The sequence below is a fragment of the Lynx canadensis genome, chromosome A2, assembly GCF_007474595.2.
Source record: "Lynx canadensis isolate LIC74 chromosome A2, mLynCan4.pri.v2, whole genome shotgun sequence".
Taxonomy (NCBI): Eukaryota; Metazoa; Chordata; class Mammalia; order Carnivora; family Felidae; genus Lynx; species Lynx canadensis.
In genome coordinates this window covers 161,726,069-161,751,760 of record NC_044304.2, presented here as the reverse complement: position 1 = coordinate 161,751,760, position 25,692 = coordinate 161,726,069, and the positions used below count along the sequence as shown (strand labels likewise).

General features: G+C 46.3%; 1 protein-coding gene across 4 annotated transcripts; it reads right to left on the bottom strand.

The window, feature by feature from the left end:
• Positions 1-2,498: 2,498 nt before the first annotated feature.
• On the bottom strand, positions 2,499-19,096 carry ZNF212 (zinc finger protein 212). Of its 4 annotated transcripts, none has more exons than XM_030308695.1 (6): positions 18,974-19,096; positions 18,565-18,674; positions 7,481-7,865; positions 7,222-7,348; positions 5,318-5,407; positions 2,499-4,557 (listed from the first exon to the last, which is right to left on the bottom strand). In XM_030308695.1, the coding sequence occupies exons 1-6, from the start codon at positions 18,995-18,997 to the stop codon at positions 3,701-3,703; spliced, it is 1,593 nt and encodes a 530-aa protein (XP_030164555.1). In that variant the 5' UTR covers positions 18,998-19,096; the 3' UTR covers positions 2,499-3,700. The 4 variants fall into 4 exon arrangements, with proteins under 4 accessions (XP_030164555.1, XP_030164556.1, XP_030164557.1 ...); XM_030308696.1 differs by having other exon boundaries at positions 2,499-4,554; XM_030308697.1 differs by lacking the exon at positions 18,565-18,674 and having other exon boundaries at positions 7,481-7,870.
• Positions 19,097-25,692: the final 6,596 nt, after the last annotated feature.

The following is a 25,692-nucleotide window of genomic DNA, read 5'->3' as shown; positions in this document are numbered from 1 at the left end:
ATACAGATTTGTTGAATAAAAGAAACACATGAGGGAAGCGTTCACACAAGGGGGCTTATAAACTGAGCAGCGAGGGACGCCTGGGTGGCTCAGTCGGTTGAGCGTCCGACTTCGGCTCAGGTCATGTTCTCCCAGTTCGTGGTTCCAGCCCCACATCGGGCTCTGTGCTGACAGCTCGGGGCCTGGAGTCTGCTTTGGATTCTGTGTCTCCCTCTCCTTGGCCCTCCCCTGGTCGCGCTGTCTCACTCTTTCTCAAAAATAAACATTAAAAAAAAAAATTTAAACTGAGCAGCGAAAAATAAATAGTATTTGGTTCACAAAGAAGGGAATTCCTGGAAAATGGAAGGCACAGCTTATTCACTAAGTGGCAGGCAGCCCAATGTGGCAGCAGCAAGGATACTTTAGAGAGTGAGAGGGGAAGAAACTCGGAGCAGGTTAGGTTTTAGGCGGTCAAAGTGTAAGTTCTATACTAAAAAGCCGGCTCTTTGTCTTGGAGGAAAGCCCTTCTCCAATTCGTGTGCCAGGACAATGACTCTGGTAGCATAAAGGATGTGGTGAAGGGCAGGAGAGCAGTTAGGCTACCGGACAGTTTAGGTGGGCAACAATCGGGACCCTAATCTGTAGGAAAGGAAGGAGAGAAGACAGGACAGATGAGAGTCACTAATGTTCGGCATTTAATTCTTCCTTATTGTCGATTTAAAATTTTCTAACTTGATCATCCTTGTCCTTCCGACAGCTCCATTTCCCGTTTCCCTCCCGGCACCTAGCAGAGCCGGCAAAAGGTTGGTATTTTGTATCACACTCAAGAAGGCACCGCAGACACAGACGCAGACACAGACCCGGAGATCTTGTTAAAACCTGCAGACTCGGCTTCGGTGGGTCTGAGTCTGCATTTCTACAAAGCTCCCCGGCCATGCCGATGCCGCTGGTGCAGAACCCACGCTTTGGGTAACAAAGACTCAGAACCCAGCCTGGACCCGAGGTGCTTGGTTACGGTCAACCAGAAGCACCCATGGTCAAGCGTATGGGCTCTGAGGCAAGATGGCCTGGGTTGCCAGCAACCTCCGCCGGTCACTTCATCTCGCAGAATGCGAGATGTGAAACGGGGTATGATCGTACCCCCCAAGAGGCTGGTGTGAGGGCTGAGTTCACTTTTAAAAGAGTGCCTCACACATGAGGGCTCAGCAATTATCAGCCATTATTACAGTAGTCCAAAGGCCTGATAAATTGTTCTCCTGCCTCAGGGAAAACTTAAACGCTGCCAGAGAACCAGAATCCTATCCTGTCCTTTGTTTTTCTCCCCACAATGCCAAAGACTGGTCACATTAAGACACTCAACTGGCAGGTAAGGATATTCAAGGATGGGATTTAGGGGAATCCAGGATGCAAAAAAGCTTGGGGGCAGGAGCCTATACAAGGAAACTGGAGTAGCTCCAGAGGTTTTCCTACATATAACGAAGCCCGACACCTCAGCTGAACATGGCGCCTGCGTTCCCTTCATGTTCAGTTTCTACACCAAGCCAGTCCCATACCTTACAGCGACCTGCGTTTATTTTTATCTATTTATTTATTCCTTTTTATCCCCACGTCCCTCTCACCGCTCCCATAGGCAACTGTAATGCCTTTAAGGTGTCTCTTTTGGTTTCCAGGTGTTCTTACAAAATGTTTTGTGTACGTGCATTTCATATAAATGGTATTGTCATAGATCTCGTCCAGTTCCTTACATTTTCCCACTCGGCACTGCATGTTTAAGATCAACCACCAATGTGGCCACATGCATATCCAAGCCGACATTCCTGCTACCCAGTACCCCCCTGAGATCACACCCTACCTGCCCTCTCTTCCTTCCATCTCCCAACAACCAACACCCAGACTGTGTGCGGCCCTCGATCACAAACAAGTTCCCACGAACATCCTCGTACATGCGCTCTTCTCGTCTGTCCTAAACTGAAGTAAAAATGCAGGTCAGGCTGTGACTTTATGCCTCTGTCACTGCTCCAGGTCGGCCACCTCTTCCATATTATTTGTTTGTCTGGGGGGGGGGGGGGGGAGAGAGAGAGAGACAGAGACACAAAGAGAGCAGGGGAAGGGCAGAGAGAAGAGAGAGGGAGGCAGAATCTCAAGCAAGGCTTGAACTCACGATCCATGAGACCACGACCTGAGATGAAGAGTCGGACGCTTGGCTGAGCCACCCAGGCGCCCCTCCATCTCGGTATTCTTTTTTTTTTTTTTTAATTTTTTTTTCAACGTTTTTTATTTATTTTTGGGACAGAGAGAGACAGAGCATGAACGGGGGAGGGGCAGAGAGAGAGGGAGACACAGAATCGGAAACAGGCTCCAGGCTCCGAGCCATCAGCCCAGAGCCTGACGCGGGGCTCGAACTCCCGGACCGCGAGATCGTGACCTGGCTGAAGTCGGACGCGTAACCGACTGCGCCACCCAGGCGCCCCTCCATCTCGGTATTCTTGACAAAGGGAGAAAAATATCCAACGTGAGCATTTTTTTTTTTTTTTTTTTTTGCTAGTAGCAAGTTTTATTCTAGGCAACTGCAAATCATCAAAGGGGACACTCACATAGGACCCAGAAGCCCACTCCCATCTCCCCAGACAACAGTGAGGCAAGCATTCAACACTCCTGAGAAATAAGCATTTCTGCGCTTTTTCTCCACCGTCTCTGGAACAGTCAATCCCAGAACTAATTTGGAACATGTGTAATCTGCACAATCTCAACAACTGGTGTAGTAAGAACAAACTCCAACACCCACCGCCACGAGTCAGACAACCATAAGGAACGAAGTAGTCTGCTACCCTGGGCGGCTGCAGAACCCAGCGAGGACCAGGTGGGAAGAGGAAGATTACGGTGAGAGACCGGGATTCCCGAGCAGTGAGCTCCTGGCTCCATGAGGGACTCTGTTCTCAGCAGGGGCTTTGGGGGTCTACTCCTACCGCTCTCCTCCTCTGGCTCCAGGTAGCCCCTTGTGAGACTGCCAAGGACCCCCACGACAGGGAGCCCAGCACTCTGCCCCCGATCTCTGGCCTAAGTGTGGGTGGGCTAGAAGAGCCCCATAAACAAATCCCTCCTAGAGGGTAGGCCCAGTCCCCATGTTAGGAACAACCTCTACAATGCGGGAAATTTAGAAAACAAGGTCAGACTGTATTTTTTTTTAAATCAACTAAAATCTAATTCCAAAAAAGTTTCTTCAGAACAGGGTAAGCAGTCATTTAAATTATGTCCTCTACTTGTTATTAACAAAGAGACTACAAAAGAAGAGGAAAGAGAGGGTTATATGCTTCCCAGAACACTTTCGCCCACCTGCTCGCTCCACTGACCTGACCCAACCTCCCGGGAAGACCTGAGATGCTGGGACAGGCCCTAGAAGCAGCCACCGGTCCCTGCAGGGTCAGAGGGCCAACCCCAGCCCACGAGTATCAGCCCGGATGAGAAAACCAGAGACGTGAAGGTGCCCGAGACAGCAAGCTCCACAGCAGGGTAGAGACGGCAGGGAGAGGCGCGGCCCCCGACTCCTCCTCCTCCACAGTTTTCAGCACAGTGTCTGGGCTCGGCCTGGTGCTTGGCCAAGGGAAGGCAAATGAACGCGACTCCCCTCAGGAAGAAGTCAGTCCCTGACTCTGCACAGTGTCTCTTCAGGGGGACCGATGCCAGCCCCTTCGCCCCCCAGACAGACGAGGGGCCGGCACCCTTAAAGCAGGCCGTTGGGCCTTCCCGGCTGCAGGGTCAGCCCGCCCCGCTCCCGCTGGTGGATCTTCTGGTGCTGCAGAAGGTGCTGCTTCTGGACAAAGCTCTTCTCACACTCCGAGCAGCTGTAGGGCCGCTCGCCCGTGTGGATGCGCTGGTGCCGCACCAGATCAGATGGGTGGCTGAAGCTCTTGCCACAGTAACCACAGAGGAGGGAACTCCGGCTCTTCCTCCAAGGGATGTGGCCGGGCAGGGCAACCAGGCTGTTGGGCGAGAACCTCTCCTGGACAGAGTGGCCAGCACTGGGCCCGTCCTGCAGGTGGCAGCGCTGGTGGATCACCAGGCTCACCCTGCAGCTGAAGCTCCGCATGCACACGTCACACTGATGCAGCTTTGCCCTCTTGGACTGGGGCTTAAGTCGTGGCCTGGGTCGAAGGCTCTCCTCTGGCTCCGAGGCCATGCCCGGCTCCGAGTGGGTGTGCAGATGCGCGGCTAGCTGCTGCTTATAGCGGAAGCTGACCTCGCACTCGGAGCATTCGTAAGGGCCAGAAGCATCCCTTTTCAGCTTTACGCCCTGGCCACACTGCTGTTCCAGCTGCACCTGCCTACTAGGCTCCTGCTTCGGGGGGCAGCCCAGAGTGCCGCCACTGCCAGAGTCTCTACTGCCCTCGATGGGATCCTCCAGATTAGTGTCTCCAGGGCCTGGATCCAAGAAGACGGAACTACCCTGACCACCCCAGAGTTCAGTATGTTCTGGGCTCAGGAAAGCGTGCTCTTCTGCAATGCCTGAGAATTCTCCAGGAAGATCCGCAGAGCCTTCCTGAGTATACTGTATCTCCTGCTTGATCATAACCCCTTCTGCTGCCAAGAGAAAGAAGATCAACAAAAAAGATCACATTCTAGCACGTTCGGTTTCTTCAGAACTAAACAAACATCCGTGAATTTCAAAAGGGCTCAAATCAAAGCATCCCAGGATCAAGGGAATTAGGATAATTTGGAGGAGAAGGAGACTGGGTTCTAAGACCTGCAAAACTAAACCTATATTCATGAAGAAAAATCTGAATGCTATTTTTCTAGAACAATGTTATAAATGATAGTTCTCTCAGGTTGTCCACAAATTTGTATTCAATTTCTATGAAAAATGGCAAAATACACTATAAAAACTGTACTAATTCAAGAGTGTTAAAATAATGTGAGTGATTAAAAAAACCCTTAAACCTAAAGCTTCAATATTCACGTATCCAGCACCAATCTTCCTGCACATTCCCCCCAAGTTACCTGGCTTATAAATGCTCTGCCTGCCTCTCACCCAGATCTGACCAACCCCTAAGATCTGACCAACCCTATCTTCAATCTTCAGTGGGTTTTAACTAGAACTATTACGTACACTACTCTTACAGTAGAGCAGGCATGAGGTAGGATATGGTCACGAAACTCAAGACCTTCACAGCGGTAAGGAGTTAAGACTCCTTAGCAGGTGAACTAATGAAAATCATCAAGGAATCTAAAAGAAGTAATACCAGATGAGGTTGCTGACAATGTTTGGCAGTTTAGCAGTAGGAAAGCTCATTACAGGCTGCAGGGAGTAGGGAGAGGGATGGAATATTCTGGTTCCACTCACCTGGGTGGACATCACCAGGGCCTTCCTCCTCCAAGTCACCCAGCATCCCCGTACCCAACTCCGCTTCTTCTTCTGGCGGGCCAAGAACCTCTGGGTTGGAATAGGCACAGTGTGAGCCCAGGAGAGAGTAAAAGCTCACTGGGCACTGGTCAGTCGCCAATGAACAAGGTGACCACTGCCACAGGGTTGATATTAAAAGCTGAAAAGATTAAAGGGCTACCGTTCTTGCCACTTTCCCCTGGCAGTTTGGGACAACTGGAAAATTAGAGACGATTAGAAAGATCTATTCAGTTTGCTGCTGCCTTCCACGCTCCTTCATGCGTTACCATGGCTCAAGTATTCAGCCTCTGGAGCCCGCTCCCCTTCCCCCAGCACCACCCTGCCCTCACTTGTACAGGGTTTCAAGTGCTGCCTCCTTTCAGGGTATCTAATTTCAACCATGCTGACATACTGCAAGGGAAGGCAGGCACCATTATCCCCAGCTAGGACAGCCGAGGAACCTGCCACTAGAACACATAACAGCCGAGGTCAAGCAGTCCCTTCTCTGGCCCATTTGCTACTTCCCTCTCTGCTCCAGTCATGCTGGCTTTTTTTTTTTTTTTTTTTTTTTGAAATTTATTGACAAATTGGTTTCCATACAACACCCAGTGCTCATCCTAAAAGGTGCCCTCCTCAATACCCATCACCCACCCTCCCCTCCCTCCCACCCCACATCAACCCTCAGTTTGTTCTCAGTTTTTAACAGTCTCTTATGCTTTGGCCTTCTCCCACTCTAACGTCTTTTTTTTTTTTTTTCCTTCCCCTCCCCCTGGCTTTTTTTTTTTAATGTTTATTTTTGAGAGAGAGAGAGAGCGCAAGTGGGGGAGGGATAGAGAGGGAGAAAGACAGGATCTGAAGCGGGCCCTGGGAGGAAAGCAGAGAGTCCGACGCGAGGCTAAAACTCACGAACCATGAGATCATGACTCGAGCCGAAGCTGGATACTTACAGACTAAGCCACCAAGGCGCCCCACACACTGGTCTTTCGGACATTCCTCCACGGAACTCAGTTTTTTTTTTTTTAATGTTTATTTATTTTTGAGAGAGAGAGAGAGAGAGAAAGAGCCCTAGTGGGGGAGGGGCAGAGAAAGAGGGAGACACTCGTACAACATTCTTTTCCTTTTTTTTTTTTAAATGTTTATTTTTGAGAGAGAGAGCTGGGGGTGGGGGCGGGTAGAGCAGAGAGAGGGAGGAAGACAGAGGATCCAAAGCGGGCTCTGGGCTGACAGCAGAGAGCCGGATGTGGGGTTCCAACTCCCCAGCTGTGAGATCATGACCTGAGGCGAAGTTGGACGCTTAACAGACTGAGCCACCCAGGGGCCCCCATGGACTTCAGTTTTAAAAGATTTTGTTTACCAAAATCTACTTACTAAGTAAAAGCTAGTCTTTTATATATAAAGATATACATCTATTAAGCAGCACTTGTAATTAACACAAAATAGACATTGAGCTCACAGCGATTGGATGTTAAGTCCAGCCAAATGCCAAGAAAATGTTTTGGTTAGCCTGTGCTGCCTGCCTCATCTTAGGTAACAAAGGATTTCTTGTCAAACAGTTTTAAGTTTTAAAAACAGCATGAGGAGCCCTGGCCACACTACACTATAATGCATATGACATCTTATCTACTAGTAAATACTGTCAGGAACGGACTATGTGACCGCAGAGAAGAAATACACAATATGCAACACCAAGACCTTTCTAAAAGTCTTCGAGAACTGAGGACCTGGAGATTCCCATTTCTCGACCTGGCCCAGATCGACAGAGGAGCCAAAGCCGACTAGAATCACAGGTGTGGTCTGAGTCACAAGCTACTTGGCCAGGGATGGAAGATGCTGAAAGAGAATTCCAGGGAGACACTGCTACTTACTCAGAGAGACCAGGGCCTCGTAGTTGCTCTTCATCACATTTCTGTAAAGCTCCTTCTGCCAGTCCTCCAGATTCTCCCACTCCTGCTCCGAAAAGCACCCTCCATCGTTTTCAAGTGACCTGGGCACCTGAAATCACAAACACTGCGCAGTGAGCGCCTCCAGCCACGGCTACGAAGGAAAGGCCAGCAAGTCAGAATCTTAAAGAATAAAAGGCAGGACTCCCCATCTAGCCTAATTCTTAATCCCCAAGGGGACTACCTTGGGGGCCTCCCCCTTGCTGTCTGGAGGCAGCCTCAGCACCCAGAAGTTCCTGTTTCTCAGCAGGTTCTCCATGTTCTCCAGCCGCCTCTGCAGCAGCCCGTACTCCTGCAGCAGGGTCCCCAGCACGGCCCACTTGCCCTCCAGCTGGTTCCCGAACTCCACGGCCGTCTTCTCGCAGTCCGCCAGCTTCTTCTCGGCGGTGCCCGTCCGCCCCTCCAGGCTCTGTATCCGGGCGGCCTGGGCATCCACCTTCTTCTCCACGGCCTGAAGGGCGGCCACCACGGTCCACAGTGAGATCTCTGTGGTTTGCAAATAGGAGCTTTTCTCTGTCTCTTGTGGGGGCAACATGGAAGGAGTCAAAGGTGTGGAGCGGCGTTTCCTCCTGTGCTGAAGAATCAGACACAGGGTCAGTGTCGTTTCCAAACATCACGTAAAGGAAACAATGGGTCCAGTGGGTCCAAGAGTGTTTAGAGCTACCTAGTTTCTACTTTTGTTTTTTTAAAGCATGCTCTTTTACATTCTGATACTGCAAATGATACATGTACGTTGTAATGAGGAAATACTGAAAAGTAGAAGGAAAAAAATTAGGTAAAATACCACCATCCAGAAGTAAGCTGTTAGAATTTTGGTGTATTTCTGTAAGGTTTTTTTTTTAATGTTTGTTTATTTATTTTTGAAAGAGAGAGAGAGAGAGAGAGAGAGAGCGAGCATGAGCAGGGGAGGGTAGAGAGGAAGACGCAGAATCCGAAGCAGGGGGGTGAGATCATGACCTGAGCCAAAGTCAGATGCTCAACCGACTGAGCCACCCAGGCGCCCCTGTAAGGTTTTTGTTAATCTTTTAACTTATCTATTTTTCCACAAAGTTGAAATTACATTGTACATAATATTTTGTTACCTGTTTTTCACCCTTAGCATATTCTCTAAGACCAACAAAGACACAAATCCCCAGTAGGACCTACAGGACTCAACTCCTTTATCTTTGTGCCCAAGCGGTTAGCACAGTAACACCTCCTAAATCCTTCATATATGTTCACTGACATGACGTGATGAAGTCTACTGACGTTTGCCTTACGCTTCTCGTTTTTATGATCTGTCCCCAACAGCAGGAAAATCACTACAGCTGAAGCTCGACATGACTGAAACCAACATCTGGGAAGTCTTCCCACCACTCCCTCTTATCCCCCGCCCCCCCCCCCCCGTTGGACCACTGCAAGTTGATCTCAGTCCGAAACCCCCAGAGGCTCATGTTCTTTTATATGGCATACACTTTGTTCAAGGCTGCTTCTCCATCCACTGAGACCAAGACACTGAGAGGAAGTATCTTTGGAAGAACAGCTGGGGCCAGGACTTAGGGTCTGGAGAAACAGGGGCCAAAATGCAACCGACGGGCCCCAAACTCAAAACATACGCTTGGCCGACCTACTCCAGTTACTCAACTCAGTTCATTATGGGACATGTGGGTTAAAAGCTGAACTATCGCCCCTAAAAAAGATTTAAATGAAAGTTTAACCTAAAAGATCGATACAAATGAAACAAAACAAAATCCTAGGCTTTTGGACAGACTCATTTCATCACATGTTCTGCTTTTCACTTTCACTCCCTCCTCTCCAGCTTCGTGGAGCCCCTCTTGCCCTTCGGCCGCCAGCTTTGTGCAGCTTGCTGAGCACTTCAGGCAGACGGGCAGGTGGGTCAGGATCTGAGCAAAGGAGTAATTCCTCCCCTCTTGTACATAACAAAAGGCTGAAAAGAGTGGTTAAATCAAGCTGCTACTTCTGTCTGGAACGATCTATTGAGATGGAAACAATTCAAATGTCTACGGACCAGGTGAATCGATAAACAAACTAGGGTCCATTCTTATGTTACGGGTTGAATTTTGTTTCCCCAAACAGATATGTTGAAGTCCCAACCACCCGTATCTCAGAATGTGATCTTACCTGTGTAACTATTTTTTTTTTAAGATTTTATTATTTTTAAGTAATCTCTATACCTAACATGGGGCTCGAACTCAAACAGCGAGATCAAGAGTCTCATCTCCATCAACCGAGTCATCCAGGTGCCCCGGAATGTGATCTTATCTTGAGATAAGAATATTTACAGAGATAATCAAGTTACATGAGGTCATTAGGTGGGCTCTAATCAAATATGATTTGGCGTCCTTATGAAAGGGGAAATTTGGGCAGAGACAGACGTGCACTTAGGGGAGACGATGTGAAGACACACACAGGGAGAAGACAACCACAAGACGGTGGAGGCAGAGGTCAGAGTTCTATTGCCACAAGCCAAGAAAACGCCTGGGGCACCAGAAGCAATGAGAGAAGGCTGGAATATCCGATTCTCCAATTCGGTGGACACCCTGATTTCAGACTTCCAGCCTCCAGAACCGTGAAGACGATACACCTCTGCAAGCCCCCCAACTTGCAGTACTTTGTTACAGCAGCCCGAGGGAACTAATATACCATACGATAGAATACTAATACATTATTACTATATTAATAATTAACGTATTAATCACACATTAGCAATAAAAAGGAACAAACTATTGACATATGTAACAACATGGATGGATCTCAAAATCATTATGCTAAGTGAAAAAGGCCAGACACAAAATGCCACCCACTCTATTCCATTTACATGACATTCAGGAAAGGCAAAATGACAGAGACAGAAAACAGATGAGTGGTAGCCAGGGGCTGGGGTGGGGGTGGGGGGTAAGGGGGTTGGAGGGGAGAAGGAGAGTGAATGCAAAGGAACACTTTCTGGGATGATGGAAATATTCTATATTTTGGTAACATGATGATAGCTACACATTTGTCAAAACTCACTGAACTGTATGCCTGAAGAGCGAATTTTACCAGATGTAAATTGTATCTCAGTAAGCACGACTTAGAACGCCAAGAGAGAAGAAAATGTTAGCTGCCATGAAAGACGCCATAAACAAAGTCTAAAAAAACAGACAGGGAGAGAATATATGTAAACAGGGTATGAACTGGAAGGAAAAGATAACAACCCCAAAATAAAACTGCAAAGTAAGCAATTGTGAGCGCAGAAACGCAAGTGGTCAAGAAGCAGTCAGGAGTGCAAATATAACCAAGTAAAACTGCTTTTCACCCACCAGGCTGACAAACTTGAAAAAGAGGGATAAGGAGCTACATTCAGAGCTGACTAGGATATAAAACTGGCACTTTCATAACACTCCCAGAAGGAATGAAAACTACTACAAACTTCAGGGAAGAATATCTCATAAAAGTCATTAAAAACCCTCTCACCTAGCAGTCCCATTTACCAGAATCCACCTTACAAAAATAAATGGCATTGGGGCGCCTGGGTGGCGCAGTCGGTTAAGCGTCCGACTTCAGCCAGGTCACGATCTCGCGGTCCGTGAGTTCGAGCCCCGCGTCAGGCTCTGGGCTGATGGCTCGGAGCCTGGAGCCTGTTTCCGATTCTGTGTCTCCCTCTCTCTCTGCCCCTCCCCCGTTCATGCTCTGTCTCTCTCTGTCCCAAAAATAAATAAACGTTGAAAGAAAAATTAAAAAAAAAAAAATAAAAAAAATAAATGGCATTATTTACTGACATCCACACAGAGATTACCGGTAACATCCTTTGGAATAGTCAAAGCCTGGAAATAATCCAGATGTCTGTTCATGGTTAAATAAATTATGGCACAACCAAACAGGACCTTTAAAAATAATGAGTTAGGGGCGCCTGGGTGGCTGAGTCGGTTGAGCTTCCGACTTCGGCTCAGGTCATAATCTCGCAGTTGACGGGTTCAAGCCCCAAGTCAGGCTCTGTTCGACAGCTCGGAGCCTGAAGCCTGCTTCAGATTCTGTCTCCCTCTCTCTCTGCCCCTCCCCCACTCATGCTCTGTACCAAAAATAAACATTGAAAAAAAATTTTTTTAAATAATGAGTTAGATCTATGTGTATGATTCAGTAGAGTTTTCACCATACACTGCTGGTTAAAAATCCAACTTTTAGGGAAAGAGACTTATTTTAATGTTTATTTTTGAAACAGAGTGCAAGCAGGGGAGGGGCAGAGAGAGGAGGGACAGAGGATCTGAAGTGGGCTCTGTGCTGAGAGCTGAGAGTTCAATGCAGGGTTCAAACCCAGGAACCACAAGATCATGACCTGAACCTGAGTCAGAAGCTCAACCCACTGAGCCACACAGGCTCCCCGGGAAATATATTTATTATGATCCCACTTTCCTAAAGAAGAGAAGATATACAAGTATATGTTTGTTTCAGCACACAGGGAGGTCTGAAAGATACTCAATGAACTGTTAACACCACTTACCTTCAAGGAGATGAGTGGGAGGGATTTTAACCTTTCCTTGTCAACTATCGTTTGACTTCGACAATAAACATGTATTTTTTTGTAATTTATTTTTTACAGAACTTCCATATTTAAGAGTATTCCTGATGGCAGTGAAAAATACAGTAAGTACACTTATTGGGGCGCCTGGGTGGCTGTCAGTTAGGCATCTGACTTCGGCTCAGGTCATGATCTTGTGGTTCATGAGTTCCAGCCCCATGTCAGGCTGTGCTGACAGCTCAGACCCTGGAACCACTTTGGATTCTGTGTCTCCCTCTCTGTCCGTCTCTTCCCCCTCTCGCACTCTCTCTCTCTCAAAAATATGCATTAAAAACCAGGGGCGCCTGGGTGGCGCAGTCGGTTAAGCGTCCGACTTCAGCCAGGTCACGATCTCGCGGTCCACGAGTTCGAGCCCCGCGTCAGGCTCTGGGCTGATGGCTCGGAGCCTGGAGCCTGTTTCCGATTCTGTGTCTCCCTCTCTCTCTGCCCCTCCCCCGTTCATGCTCTGTCTCTCTCTGTCCCAAAAATAAATAAAAAACGTTGAAAAAAAAATTTTTTTTTTTAAAAAAATATGCATTAAAAACCAACCAACCAACCAACCAACCAACCGGTACTCGTATGTTGCCCATATTTCTGGATATTCCAGGGCAGTCCTGCTCGAGTGTTCTATTATACTGAGATCAAGTCTCATACAATGGGACTGCAGCTATGGTCTGAAACCCGTCACCATTAAGCATAAGACACAGTCCTTGCTAAGGAACCTGCAATCTGCTTGACTGAAGTACAAAATAATGAAATAACATCCTAAAGTGGTATTTGATTAAGGTGGACTAAATAATATTTAAGGTCACTTCCAACTCTGAGATACCATGATTTTTAAATACTGAATAGTTTAAATAAACTACTTAATGCATAAGATCTTATACATCTTATGTAGTGGCAACAAATCACGTAACTACCACTCAGTTACAGATATACAGCCTCTGAAGTACTATCCTGAATTTGATTTTTCACTATTTTCTGTTTCATGTTTTCACCAAATGTTTGTTTCCAAAACAATGTATGCTCTTTAGTTTTACATATTTTAGGACTTTACACAAATAGAATCCTTATTTCACAACTCCTAAGAATATCCTGTTGTTGCAGATGGCTGTAATTAATTCATTTTCACTTCTAAATAACAATGTGCCGATACCGCGATTTACTTTTCCGTCCCATTACTGACGTGTCCTCCACCTCTGTCATCACAAACAGTGCTGCAATGAACCAGACTGTGCATGGCTCCTAACAGACACAGCCCAGTTTCCTGAGGGTATAGTCCTAGAGAGGGAATTGTCGGCTAATAGGGTAAACATCTTGAACTTCAGTAAATATGCCAAATGTTTTCTAAAGTGGTTGTATCAATTGCACTCCTATCAATAGTATGTGCATATTCTAGATGTTCCCCAATTACGTGTTCCTGTCAGACTAGTATTTTGTCCTAATAGGTCTGAATTGACATGTCCTCATGGTTTCCATCTCCATTTTCCTTGATTACTAAGGGTAAGCATATTTTAAATGTTTATTGGCCATTCAAATTTCTTCAGTGAACTACTTGCTCAGTCTTTTATCCATTTATCTTTTGGGTTATCTGACTTCCTTACCATCTCAGAATTTCTCTGAAAATTCTGGAAACTAATCTTTATCCATGCTATATGTGTTGCAAATATTGTCTCCTTATTTGTGCATTTAAAAAGTTTCCTTTACTGGGGCGCCTGGGTGGCTCAGTTGGTTAAGCGTCCAACTTTGGCTCAGGTCGTGATCTCACGGTTCATGAGTTTGAGCCCCACATCACACTCACTGCTGTCGGCACAGAGCCTGCTTCGAATCCTCTGTCCTCATCTCTCTCTGCCCCTCTCTTGCTTGCGCTCTCTCAAAAATAATATTAAAAAGAAAATACTGTATTGCAAAAAACAATGCTAACCATCACCTGAACTTTTAGCAAGTCATAATTACCAGTCACAGAACTTCACAACAAACATAATAATAATGAAAAACTTCAAAATATTGTGAGAATTACCAAATTGTGACCCAGAGACACGAAGTCAGGAAATGGTATTGGAAAAATGGCACTGAGAGACTTGACATAGGGTTGCCACAAACCTTCAATTTGTAAAAAAACAAAGTATCTGCAAAGTGCAACAAAGCAAAGCTCAATTAATTGAGGTATGCCTGTATGTTGATATTACATATTGACAGATATATGGCTAAAAAAATATCTGTGCTGTCCGACAGCCACTAGAAGCACATAGCTATCTAAATCTAAATTAACAGAAACTCAATTAAAAATTCAGTTTCTCAGCCATACTAGTTACATTTCAAGTGCTTAATAGCCATATATATATATATATATATATATATATGACTATATGAACAGTAACTATATTTAACAGTGCAAAACAGAGTATTTCCATAATCTCAGAAAGTTCTATTGGATGTGCCACACCTTACTAATTTTTTCTCTGCTTGATAAAAACTAAAGTTTTGTTAGTCTTCTACTATGCTAGTGAATTTTCCTTGTAGTTGTCAGCTTTTGTTTTATATATTTTGAGGCTATGTAATTAGATGCAAAATATTAGAAATGTCGTATCAAGCTGGTAAATTGAATCTTAACCATTATAAAAGTAGTAGTACCCCTCTAGCTCTAGGAATATTAATATAGTTGAGCTAATTTTCTTTTGATTAATATTAGCCTGGTATGTTTTCAATTTTTTTTTTTTTTAATGTTTATTTACTCTTGAGAGAGAGAGAGAGAGAGAGACAGAGCATGAGTGAGGTAGGGACAGAGGGAGAGGGAGACACAGAATCTGAAGCAGGCTCCAGGCTCTGAGCTGAAGATCCGTGAGATCATGACCTGAGCGAAAGTCAGATGCTTAACTGACTAAACCACCCAGGCGTCTCTCAAATTCTTTTATGTTCAACCATTCCTGTAATTTTATCTTTTAGTTGTATCTCTTATAAACTAGATAGTTGGATTTTTTTCTCATCTTGACAAATATTGCCTTTTAACTAGAACATTCTGTCCACTTACATTTATTGTAACTGTTGATCTATTTTTATTGATTTTTACCTTCTACTGTTTCTCTTCTCTTTTCATTGTCTTTGTTTTCTTGTAGATGATTTTTTTTCCTTATTCTATTATTCTCCCTTCTAACTTGCAGGTTTTACAGGCAAGTTCTAGTCTTTTAGCAAATATCTTAGATATTACAGTAAGCATACTTATAAAGGCTTTTGAATAACTGAATTCTGATCTCTTTCTAAGTTTACATCAATGCTTCCTTGTATTTTAATTTGCCTTTGTTTTTAACCTCACAAAATATTGTTCTATTTAGTCAATATTTGTTCAGATTTACCCATTTACATGGATCATCATACTTTCTTACATTTTCAGACTTTCCATTTGGGAAGATTTTCCTTTTACCTGAAGTATACCCTTTATAATTTCCTTTACTGAGAATGTATTGGTAGTAACATGGCAGTTTTGTCTGAAAATACTTTTTTTTTTTTTTAATTTTTTTTTCAACGTTTATTTATTTTTGGGACAGAGAGAGACAGAGCATGAACGGGGGAGGGGGAGAGAGAGAGGGAGACACAGAATCGGAAACAGGCTCCAGGCTCTGAGCCATCAGCCCAGAGCCCGACGCGGGGCTCGAACTCACGGACTGCGAGATCGTGACCTGGCTGAAGTCGGACGCTTAACTGAGTGCGCCACCCAGGCGCCCCTAAAAATACTTTTTAATTTTAATTTTAAGAGAGAGAGAGAGAGAGACGGCACACAAGTAGGGAAGGGGGGGCAGAGAGAGAGAGAGAGAGAGAGAGAGAGAGAGAGAGAGAATTCCAAGCAGGCTTCATGCTCAGTGTGAAGTCCAATGCATGGCTCAATCCCACCTTGAGATCATGACCTGAGGCAAAATCAAGAGTTGGAAGTTCAACTGACTGAGCCACCCAGGCTCCCCCATCTGAAAATATTTTTTTTACCCTTGTCTTTAAAAGATCTTTTAGTGAGTATAAAAATCTGGGATCACACCTATTCTCTTCCAGTTTACTAACATCATTCTAGTTTGTCTGGCTTCCATTGTTGCTGTTGAGAAGCTGGACCACATTAATCTAGTGACACTTCATTTGAAGGTAATCTCTTTTCTCCAGCTGCTTTTAAGAATTCTGTCTAGGGGCGCCTGGGTGGCTCAGTCGGTTGAGCGGCTGACTTCGGCTCAGGTCATGATCTTGTGGTCCATGAGTTTGAGCCCCGTGTCGGGCTCTGTGCTGACAGCTCAGAGCCTGGAGCCTGTTTCAGATTCTGTGTCTCCCTCTCTCTGACCCTCCCCTGTTCATGCTCTGTCTCTCCCTGTCTCAAAAATAAATAAAAGCGTTAAAAAAAAATTTTAAAAAAAAAAAAAAGAATTCTGTCTAGTATTCTCTATTTTCACTATTATGTGTCTAGGTAGAGATTTTTTTCCGTTTATCCGGATTGGGATCCCCTGGGTTTCTAATGTATTAATGTTTGCATCGGTCCTAAATAGCCTCAGTCATTAGCTATTTATCAAATATAGCCTTCAGTGCAAAGTGTTAAGTGTGCATGCACCTTCCTTCTGGAATTTCAGTGTTTTTCTTTCTTTTTTTGTTTTTTTAACGTACTTTGAGAGAGAAACCGCAAAAGATATAAAAGATGTGCAAGAGAGTGGAAGAGGGGCAGAGAGAGGGGAGGGACATAGAATCCTAAGCTGGCTCTGAGCTGATGGCAGAGAGCCTGATGTGGGGCTAGAACTCACAAACCCTGAGGTCATGACCTGAACTGAAGTCAGACGCTTAACTGACTAAGCCATCCAGGCACCCCTTAATATGTTTTTCTTATGTAATTTCAATATCCAGAATCTTTGAAGGTCTCCTTTTGTCCATTATTTTTACTGCCTTTTCCTTGTAGTTTTCATTGCTTGTTTGGTAATGGGTTTTGTTTTTTTTTTTTTTAACTCAATTTTCCTGTAATTTTATATAGGGGAATTATTTGAAGTCTGAGTCAAATGCAGATTCCTCCAGAGAAGATCTGTGTTTATTTCTGATACACAGCAGTACTTTAAACTACATTCTTGGGAGGTGGGGTGGGGTGGAATGCCTGGTTGGCTCAGTCAGTAGAGCATGCAACTCCTGATCTCAGGGTAGTTGAGTTCAAGCCCCACACTGGGCATGGAGTCTACTTAAAATAATAACTAAGTAAATATAAACTACATTCTTGGCTTGAGGTTTCTTAGACCATCCAGGTAGCATGAATTCAGGCAATAAACCCATATCAGAGTCACCATAAATTCTCAAGGGACATCTTGCATCTATCTCCCAGCACCAAGGTTTCACACAATTTTCTGTGTAATACTGGGAGTTAAGAGCTTACGTTCAGTTCATGCTGCCCTTTGAAGTCTCCACTTTAAGGATTTGGGGCAGGAAGCTTCTTAGACACACACACACACCCGCCCCTTAAGTTTTGTCTCCTGGTTTTCAGGTCCTTTGGGACCATAAACACCAAAGATGAATGTTCAGCAAATGCCCTCCAAGTTGGCCTCAGAACTCATCTTTGGGCTCCAAGTATTCTTTATTAACTTACGTTTCAGATATATTTAAGTGGTGCCCCCCCCACACCACCCCCCCATTGTTTCTAGCTGTCTTCATCAGGGTGCCTACTTGGTCAGTGTCAAAGGAAAGGTACGGAATCCTCATCTGAAGCGGTAACATCTGAGAACAGACGAAACGATTTAAATACATTCTACAATGACAGATCTTTAAGTTATTTAAAGGGCGGTATGGGATTTTGGTGGATCTTTTAAGGCTCTTTTGACAAGGTCTGTTGGTGACACGCACGGAACGGTGCCCTGACACTGACGAGTCAGAAAGAAGTACTCTGGAGGTTAGTAACTTGTCGTCCTGCCCCACTTTAGTACCAATTTGGTCTTGAGGAAAAGCCAAGTCTTTGACTACAACAGCTGAGATGAAAAGGGTCAGAGGAGGCAAATATTATAAACATTTGTGTCTCTGCAATTCAACTGTAACTTCTTGAAAGCAAACACTGCCTTCTCCGAGTCTTCCAGTCCTTTCCCTCTTCCAATCCTTTCCCTCCTAGTTCTTACCCACCTTCTACAAGAATCAAAAAGGAGCAAGTTTAACCTGCTCATGGTAAACTTTTCACCACAGGCTCTCCTTAGCTCCCAATTCTCACAAAGATCTCACATCATTCTGAAAGTGTTTCTAGACCCAGAAATGCTTCGTCAAAAACTAATTTAATTCCCTCTGTCCTTTCCAGAGCAAACCTCCTTGTGTTACCAAATTAACCGCTAGTAAGAAAATGTCAGAGCTAGAAGGATCCTCTGAGATCATCTAGTAAACCAGTCCTAAACTCTCCATCTCTAGCCAAAGAAAGGGAGGCCCAGGGTGTAAACACAGTTGCCTAAAATCAGTCAAATGGGTATTTGAGAGCTGAGTTCCCCAGTTTCCTGACTCCGTAACCGGGATTTTCTTCACCCCCAAGCTCCGTGTCTTGACATCCCCTGAATGGGGACGAATGGGGGCGAATGGGGACCGGGGAAAGGGAGAGAGATCCGAGAGCTTCACAGGCAAAAGCAGCAACTACACTGTGGGGTAATACCTGTCCCCAAAGGGAGGAAGCCCGGCCTGATTTCACCCTGTGGCCGCGACCCAACCACAGAAGTCTGCAGCAGGAGAGAGTGACAGAAAGAACGAGCAAAACACACCAAGCTGAGAACATGCGGCGAGGCCGTGAGTCCTGGGGTCCCGGGGCACCACGCGCGCTCGCTGGCAGAGATGGCGACCCGGGGTTTCCAAAGCGCGCCACCTCTCCAGCCTGGAAGCACATGACGAAAAAGTGTGGGGACGGTCGCAAATCCAAGAACACGAAACAAGCCTCGGAGAAGTTTCTCGGCGACGGTGCGTGGCGCTGGGGCTCCGGCCCGACGCGGAAGGAGCCGGAGAGGGGGAGGGCAGAGCCCGGGGGTCGCGGGAGGAGGTCGGCGTTCGCCAGCAGCAGCCCGGGAGCCCCCCGGACCCCCAGCCCCACCGGAGTCCGGACCTCGAAGCCCCGCCCCGGCCAGGAGCTCCGCCATCCCGAACGCGCCCGCCAGTCGGTGCCAGGAGGACCCTTACCCGAGTAGGCTCCGACTCCGCCATGGCTGCCAGTCGCCCCTCAACACCCGGGCCCCGCCTGATAACCCTCGGGCTGCGTGCCGGTCCCCTGGGCGCTCCCTGCCCCTCCTCGAAGCCGCCACCAGTGCCGTGTTGATACAAGGTGCATTGTGGGAGTTCGGCCCTCCGGCGCCAAGAGCTGCTCCCACCGCTCGTCCTCACCGCGCGGGGTTTCTAGGGCGCCTCCGTGCGGCCGGAGGGTGAACAGCAGCTCGGCCCTTGGGCCCAGACTGTGAGACCTTGGAAGGGCTCTGTCCCTCCAAGTCAAGGGTAGGTTCAGAATTTAAGGCGAACACGGGCCTCTTCTACGTGCCGAGCGCTGGGCCAGGTGCTTTGAGGGATATAAAAATGTATACAAGTCAGACTTTGCTCTGAGGGAAGAGTATGTCATTTCGTCGGGGAAAAGAGATACGGTCCCAAATGGCAAGTGGTTTTATTCCATTAGTTCATCTGTCATGTGATTTTCTAGAAACTAGAAATACACTTTCCACATCAACAGTGTGGGGTCAAGGTGCCCAGGCCAATTCACTGTATCCTATTAACTATGGTAATCACATGCCATGGAAAATCCAAGATGGCCCTGCTTTCAAGTGTTTAATCCAGTCCACATGTTACTGTTAGTTGAGGTCTTTGGAATTTTGATTTGGAAAGCACGACTGCATTTCCATTTGATCACCCAATACAAAACACTAGTGCAACCATACTTGCCTAATTTGTACCACATTGTCTCTATAGAGACAGGCAATGGACTTCCACTTTGAATTATAGGCTTGAGGCTCTTCCCCAGAAAACTAAACTCTTAAGATCAACAGAAAATTATGTTCACACGTAACTGACTCCTTCTTAGCATGCAGGGCTCAGCTCAGACTTTACCTCCTTAGAGAGACATTCTCGGTCCACCCTGCCCATAGCCCATCCCAACACACAATCTTGATACTCTGATCAAATTTTTTCACAGCATGATCACTACCTGAAGTAACTTCGTCTTGTCATTGGTTTACATGGTAATTACGTCTCTCACTAAAATGTCCCTCCACAGTACATGCCATTTCTTGCACACTGATGTGCTCATAAAGATCTCTGGGTTACTGAATGGTGAATCAGAGAATAGAAATAAATAAACTCACCTCCGAGACAAGGTAGGATATCCATGCTAACCAGATCAACAGGGTGGTCAAGCCGAGGAAACTAGTCAGCCGTTGACATATGTCTAGGGTCTGACCTCCTTTCTCAGACCAACAAAAACTTAGACCCAGAAAAAAAATGGATCATGGTTGTGGAGACAGACATGTCAGGACATAGGATACTGGGGTCACCAAGCGGTTCAGTTCTAGAACTCTCTATTTTGCTGCTGTGTTCACCGGGCAGTCTGATGAGGCAGGTTCCCATGTAGCCACTGGGCAACCACATGCAGGGAAGGCTGACACAAATTAGTATCTTTCCACTGGGAATACAAACACCACACCTGAGGGTTGTTCACGGCATTAAAAGGAATAACGTGTGTAAGTAAAGTGTTGATATAGCTGAATGCCTGGTCTATAGCAAGCATTCAGTAACAGGTGATTTCTCACCTGTTTGGTACATTTGTGCTTTGGCGGGGTCCAAGCTTAGAGCTGCAATGAATTCACCAAGGTTAATGGTACCTTCTCTGGTCTCCTAGAAGCTTCCTATTTGTCCTTTCCCAATGACACTCACATCTTGACACAGGCCTTTAAATAAACGTTTAAATAAGGCTCATAATTGTTCTCATTGGTGGCAGTGGTACCAAAGGAACCAAGAAAATATACTTAGTATATTCACCTCTATGTCTGAAAATATACTTAGTATATTCATCTCTCTTGGTATACTCATCTCTACGTCTGTAAAATATGAATGTAATATGCAGAACTGAAGGTGACCTTAGACATTATCTCACCCACCCCCTCATTTCTAGTGACAGAAAAAGGTATCCTTTGAATCACCTATAATACAAATTGAGATAATGTTTCAGAAATGTCTTGTCCTTTAAATTTTCTATCATGCTTATGATTTATAGCCTACATATTAACATATATATGTGCATATATGCCCACTTTTTTTTTACTCAAGAAAGGTTATAGACCGTGGCTTTATTCCACTTAGTTGAGACCCTTTCTATTCTGCTCCCCTTACTATCCTGCAAGTCTCTAGATGGCAGAGACAATGTCTTGTGTGCCCCTTCTCGCTCATAAACACCCTCCTGGGGAGCACGCTAGGCTTCCAGGTCAGGGAGAATTCTCGAATGAATACTTCTTGGTTCAAACTGCATGCCACCCTCTGGCCCCCATATATGTGTGTACGGACACAGTGGACAGTTAACACACACACATGTGCACGCACACACACAGTGTGTCCACATGTAGTGGACATCTGTTAACTTTGTCAGTCTAGCACTTTTCCCTTCTTCTTCTGGGCATAGATGCACCTTCTTCTCTTTGGGGACGGCTCCTCCCTAGGCCCCAGCCATGTGTACTTGGAAATGGTAGTGCCATCCTGTTGCATGACAATTCCAGGCTGCTGACAGTGATTGCTGAAGCACCTGACTCAAGTCCAGTCATAGCACCCTAGCCTCCTGGCCACAGTGATTGAGCCAAGGGTGGCCGTATGACCTAAGCTGAAGCAGTCAGGGTTCTTCCCTGGGGTCTTTCTAACTGGAGCTGAGAGGACAGGTTATTTTCCTCTCTGGTGAAGTTACACATATATGAGTCAGGAACAGCCTTGTCCCCCATTTTGGGGGGTAAGTGGTTTGAAAGAATGATCCCAACACATAGAAAAGATTAGAGACGAGAGATACATTTTTGTCTATGTCCAGGATTCGTTGTTCAACTGTACCTTTGTGTGTGTGAATGATTCCAGCTTCCTTCCAGAAATGTCCCCTTTCTCCATAGTCGACTAGTCTGCTTCAGGTAGAGGAACTGAATGACTGGGTGACAAGGAGTTGTGTTTTGTCTGTTTTTTTTTTTTAAAGCATATCCTTTTACCCATTTTGAATTTATTAATGTAAAATCTATTCAAAACCCCATAAATGGATTAAAACCTGGTGCCGAAGAATCCCTCTTAGGGAGCAAACAGCATTTTGTTTTGCAAAAGAGTTTTACTGGTCATTTTAATTGTGGGAAAATAGGCCTCAGGGAATGGCTTGGAAGGATAGAAACTGCTATCTCTTGGGGTGCCTAAGAGGCTCAGTCGGTTGGGCCACGGACCCTTGATTTCGGCTCAGGTCATGCTCTCACGGTTCATGGGATTGAGGTCCGAGTGGGGCTCTGTGCTGATGGTGTAGAGCCTACTTGGGATTCTCTCTCTCCTCTGTCTCTGTCCCTCCCCCACTTGCTCACACGCTCTCTCAAAATAAGTAAACATTGGGGCGCCTGGGTGGCGCAGTCGGTTGAGCGTCCGACTTCAGCCAGGTCACGATCTCGCGGTCCGGGAGTTCGAGCCCCGCGTCAGGCTCTGGGCGGATGGCTCGGAGCCTGGAGCCTGTTTCGATTCTGTGTCTCCCTCTCTCTCTGCCCCTCCCCCGTTCATGCTCTGTCTCTCTCTGTCCCAAAAATAAATAAAAACGTTGAAAAAAAAATTTAAAAAAAAAAATAAGTAAACATTAAAAAACCAAAAAACTAAATTGCTCTCAAAGCGGGGAGGGGGTGCGGTGCCCAGGTGGCTCTGTCGGCTAAGCATCTGACTCTTGATTTTGGCTCAGGTCATGATCGAGCCCCGTGTCGGGCTCCACGCTGTCAACGCGGAGCCTGCTTAGGATTCTTTCTGTCTCTCTCTCTCAAAATAAATACATAAAATAAAAAAAACAAAAACACCTAAATTGCTCTCCTTAATCAATTAGGATTTGGGGAATTCCTTGGATACTCCGGGAGGGGGTGAGGGGCCTCACAAAGGAGGAGGAGAGCTACTTTTCCAAGAGGCAGGTGACACAAGGCCAAGAGTGGGAGATATTGAATTCCGAGAAATTGCTGATGATGAAAATTGTTCAAGGTCTTTTAAGAACAGAGATAGTGGATATTTTAGGTCTAAATTTTGGGCCATATGCTGTGCTAGGCTGAGATGAGACCCTCTCTGTAACCACCAAAGTATAAAAGTCTACTAAACATAAGATCTTATCTGGGGAAGGAGCTGCCTGGGCTAATGCAGAACTGAGAGGAGACAGCAGCATGAAGGCAGACATACTTGAACTTGAGAATCCAGGAAGCGTGGGCTAATGAAGAAAAAGGAAATTTTCCTCAGTCCCACATCCTTGAGATGTGGGGCAGGGGCTGCTGGTTTTGACATTATTTGTAGGATGGGGACTTAAGCCATTTTATAGTTAGAGGATATTGACCCCCTAGGGATGGAAGTTGGGGGGGCGCTCGGGTAACCAACACTGGCTCTCACTTCCAAGAATGGATATGGGAGCTCCCTTGAATCTTGAATGGGATACTAATCAAAGATAGTTTTCTTTTATAACAGGAGAGAATAAACCTAGACAAATTACTACAGTCAGGGATGAGGTGGGTTTAAAACACACCCAGGGGTAGCGGGGTGGTTCGGTTGGTTGAGCGTCCGACTTTGGCTTAGGTCATGATCTCATGGTTTCTGAGTTCGAGCCCCACATTGGGCTTGGTGCCCTCAGCACAGAGCCTGCTTTGGATCCTTTGTCCCCCTCTCTCACATTCTCTCTCAAAAGTAAATATGAAAATAATAAAATACACCTAAAGAAGTTTGAGTAGAGGTTCTTGACCTTTAGGACACAGTCATCACACTAGAAGATTCTTATAGAAGGCGGCTTATGGAAGCCTCACAGGGTGGAGTGGGCAGGGAGACGGAGATCCTCACACCCAAGATCCCTCTTCTCAAGAATTACTTTTAGAGGGGCACCTGGCTAGCTCAGCCGGTTAGGTGTTAGACATCAGGACTTCCGCTCAGGTCATGATCTCATGAGCTTGAGCCCCGTGTTGGGCTTGTGCTGACAGCTGAGCCTGGAGCTTCTTCAGATTCTGTGTCTCCCCCCCTGCTCCTCCCCTGCTCGCTCTCAAAAATACGTAATTTTTTTTTTTACTTTTAGAGATATCCCTCCACAGTGGCTCCCTGAGTTGGTGGCAGATGGAGAGCCAGTCATGGCCTCCCCCAAATGGTGCTGTCAGGGCCCCAGGCTGATAACATGCTTTTATCACACGTTTTCCTGACGATAACCACCAGAGATCAATACCCTAAAATACAAGCATAGGCTGGTTCATCTTGACCCTGGGGTGAAGTTTCTTCTTTCACCTTACTTTCCAACAACACCCAACATCCTGGAATATCAGAGTCAGTTATGGTGCCCAGATCCTTGCTGGTAAGAGAACCGTCCCCTTGTGTGTTTTCTCATTTTCAGTGGGGTCTAGCTTAAACTTGCTATCTCAAGAGTCCCATTTTCACCCTCTCTGACCTCTCAGAGCTATACACTCTTGGCTTCTAAAGAGTTCTAAAGATTTTTGGGGCGCCTGACTGGCTCAGTTGGTTGAGCGTCTGGCTTCGGCACAGGTCACGATCTCACAGCTTGTGGGTTCGAGCCCCGCGTCAGCACAGAGCCTGGAGCCTGCTTCTGCTTTCTGCGTCTCCCTCTCTGCCCTCTCCCGCTCATGCTGTTTCTGTCTCTCAAAAATAAACATTAAAAAAATAGGTATTTTTTTCAAAGTAATCCCTACACCCAATGTGGGGCTCAAACTCATGACTCGGAGGTCAAGAGTCACGTGCTCTGCTGACTGAACCAGCCCGGCACCCCTGGGCTTCCCAAGAATTCTAACGGTCCTATGAAGAATCTGTGGCCCAGTAGACCCCAGGCTAATTGACAGCCCGTCTATGGAATAGTCTTGGCATTCAAGGTCCTCCCATGGCCTGGCCTGGCCTCACCTTGAAACTGCATCACTGACCAGCTCTTCATCTCCCAGGTATGGCCAGGCCAGACTGCTGTTTTGTGATCCCAGTTCATGCCTCCCTGCCGCCTTTCATCCTTCCCCCACATGGCCTCCCACCTCGCCTCCCCCTGCCCCATCCAACTCATCCTGCAAGCCGTGACTTCTCCAGTTCTGGAAGGAGACAGAAGCTCTTAGCCGTGGATTATCTCTTAACAGGGAGTCTGGTAGGAAAGAGTTTTACTCTTGCGTCTTTTTTCTTTTTTTTTTTTTAACCATTTAAAGTTTTACTGCATGCATTAATTTTTAAATTAAAATAGTTAATTTTAATTAACACATCGTCAGAAGGAAAATAAAAATCCACCTTCAAAGCAGGACCCCTGACCTTTGTCCTGCTTCAGTAAGTGGACTCCAGGGTCCACACTGAGGTCCCCTGCTGCCTGGGAGAGGTCCACACTGAGTGTCACCACCTTTGATCAGCTCCTGGGGTGGAGCTCACTCTAGGACATGCCCGAGGCCGGTGCCAGATGCTGGGGTGTCTCGTGGTGTAGCCGAGGGGCACTTGATGCAGTGGCGTCCACCAGACCAGGACGCAGGAACCAGACAGCCCTGGCCCCCCCCCCCCCCCTCACTGGCTCAGTCACTAAACCTCTTTGGGAATCAGCTCCTTGAGGTTAAAATAAAGGGAGGGACTCCGGCTATGCGTTCAGGTGTTTCAAACCCATGTCTCAACAGTGACTTCTCCCCCTTCTTCACACTCTCAACAGCCAAAAAAAAAAAAAA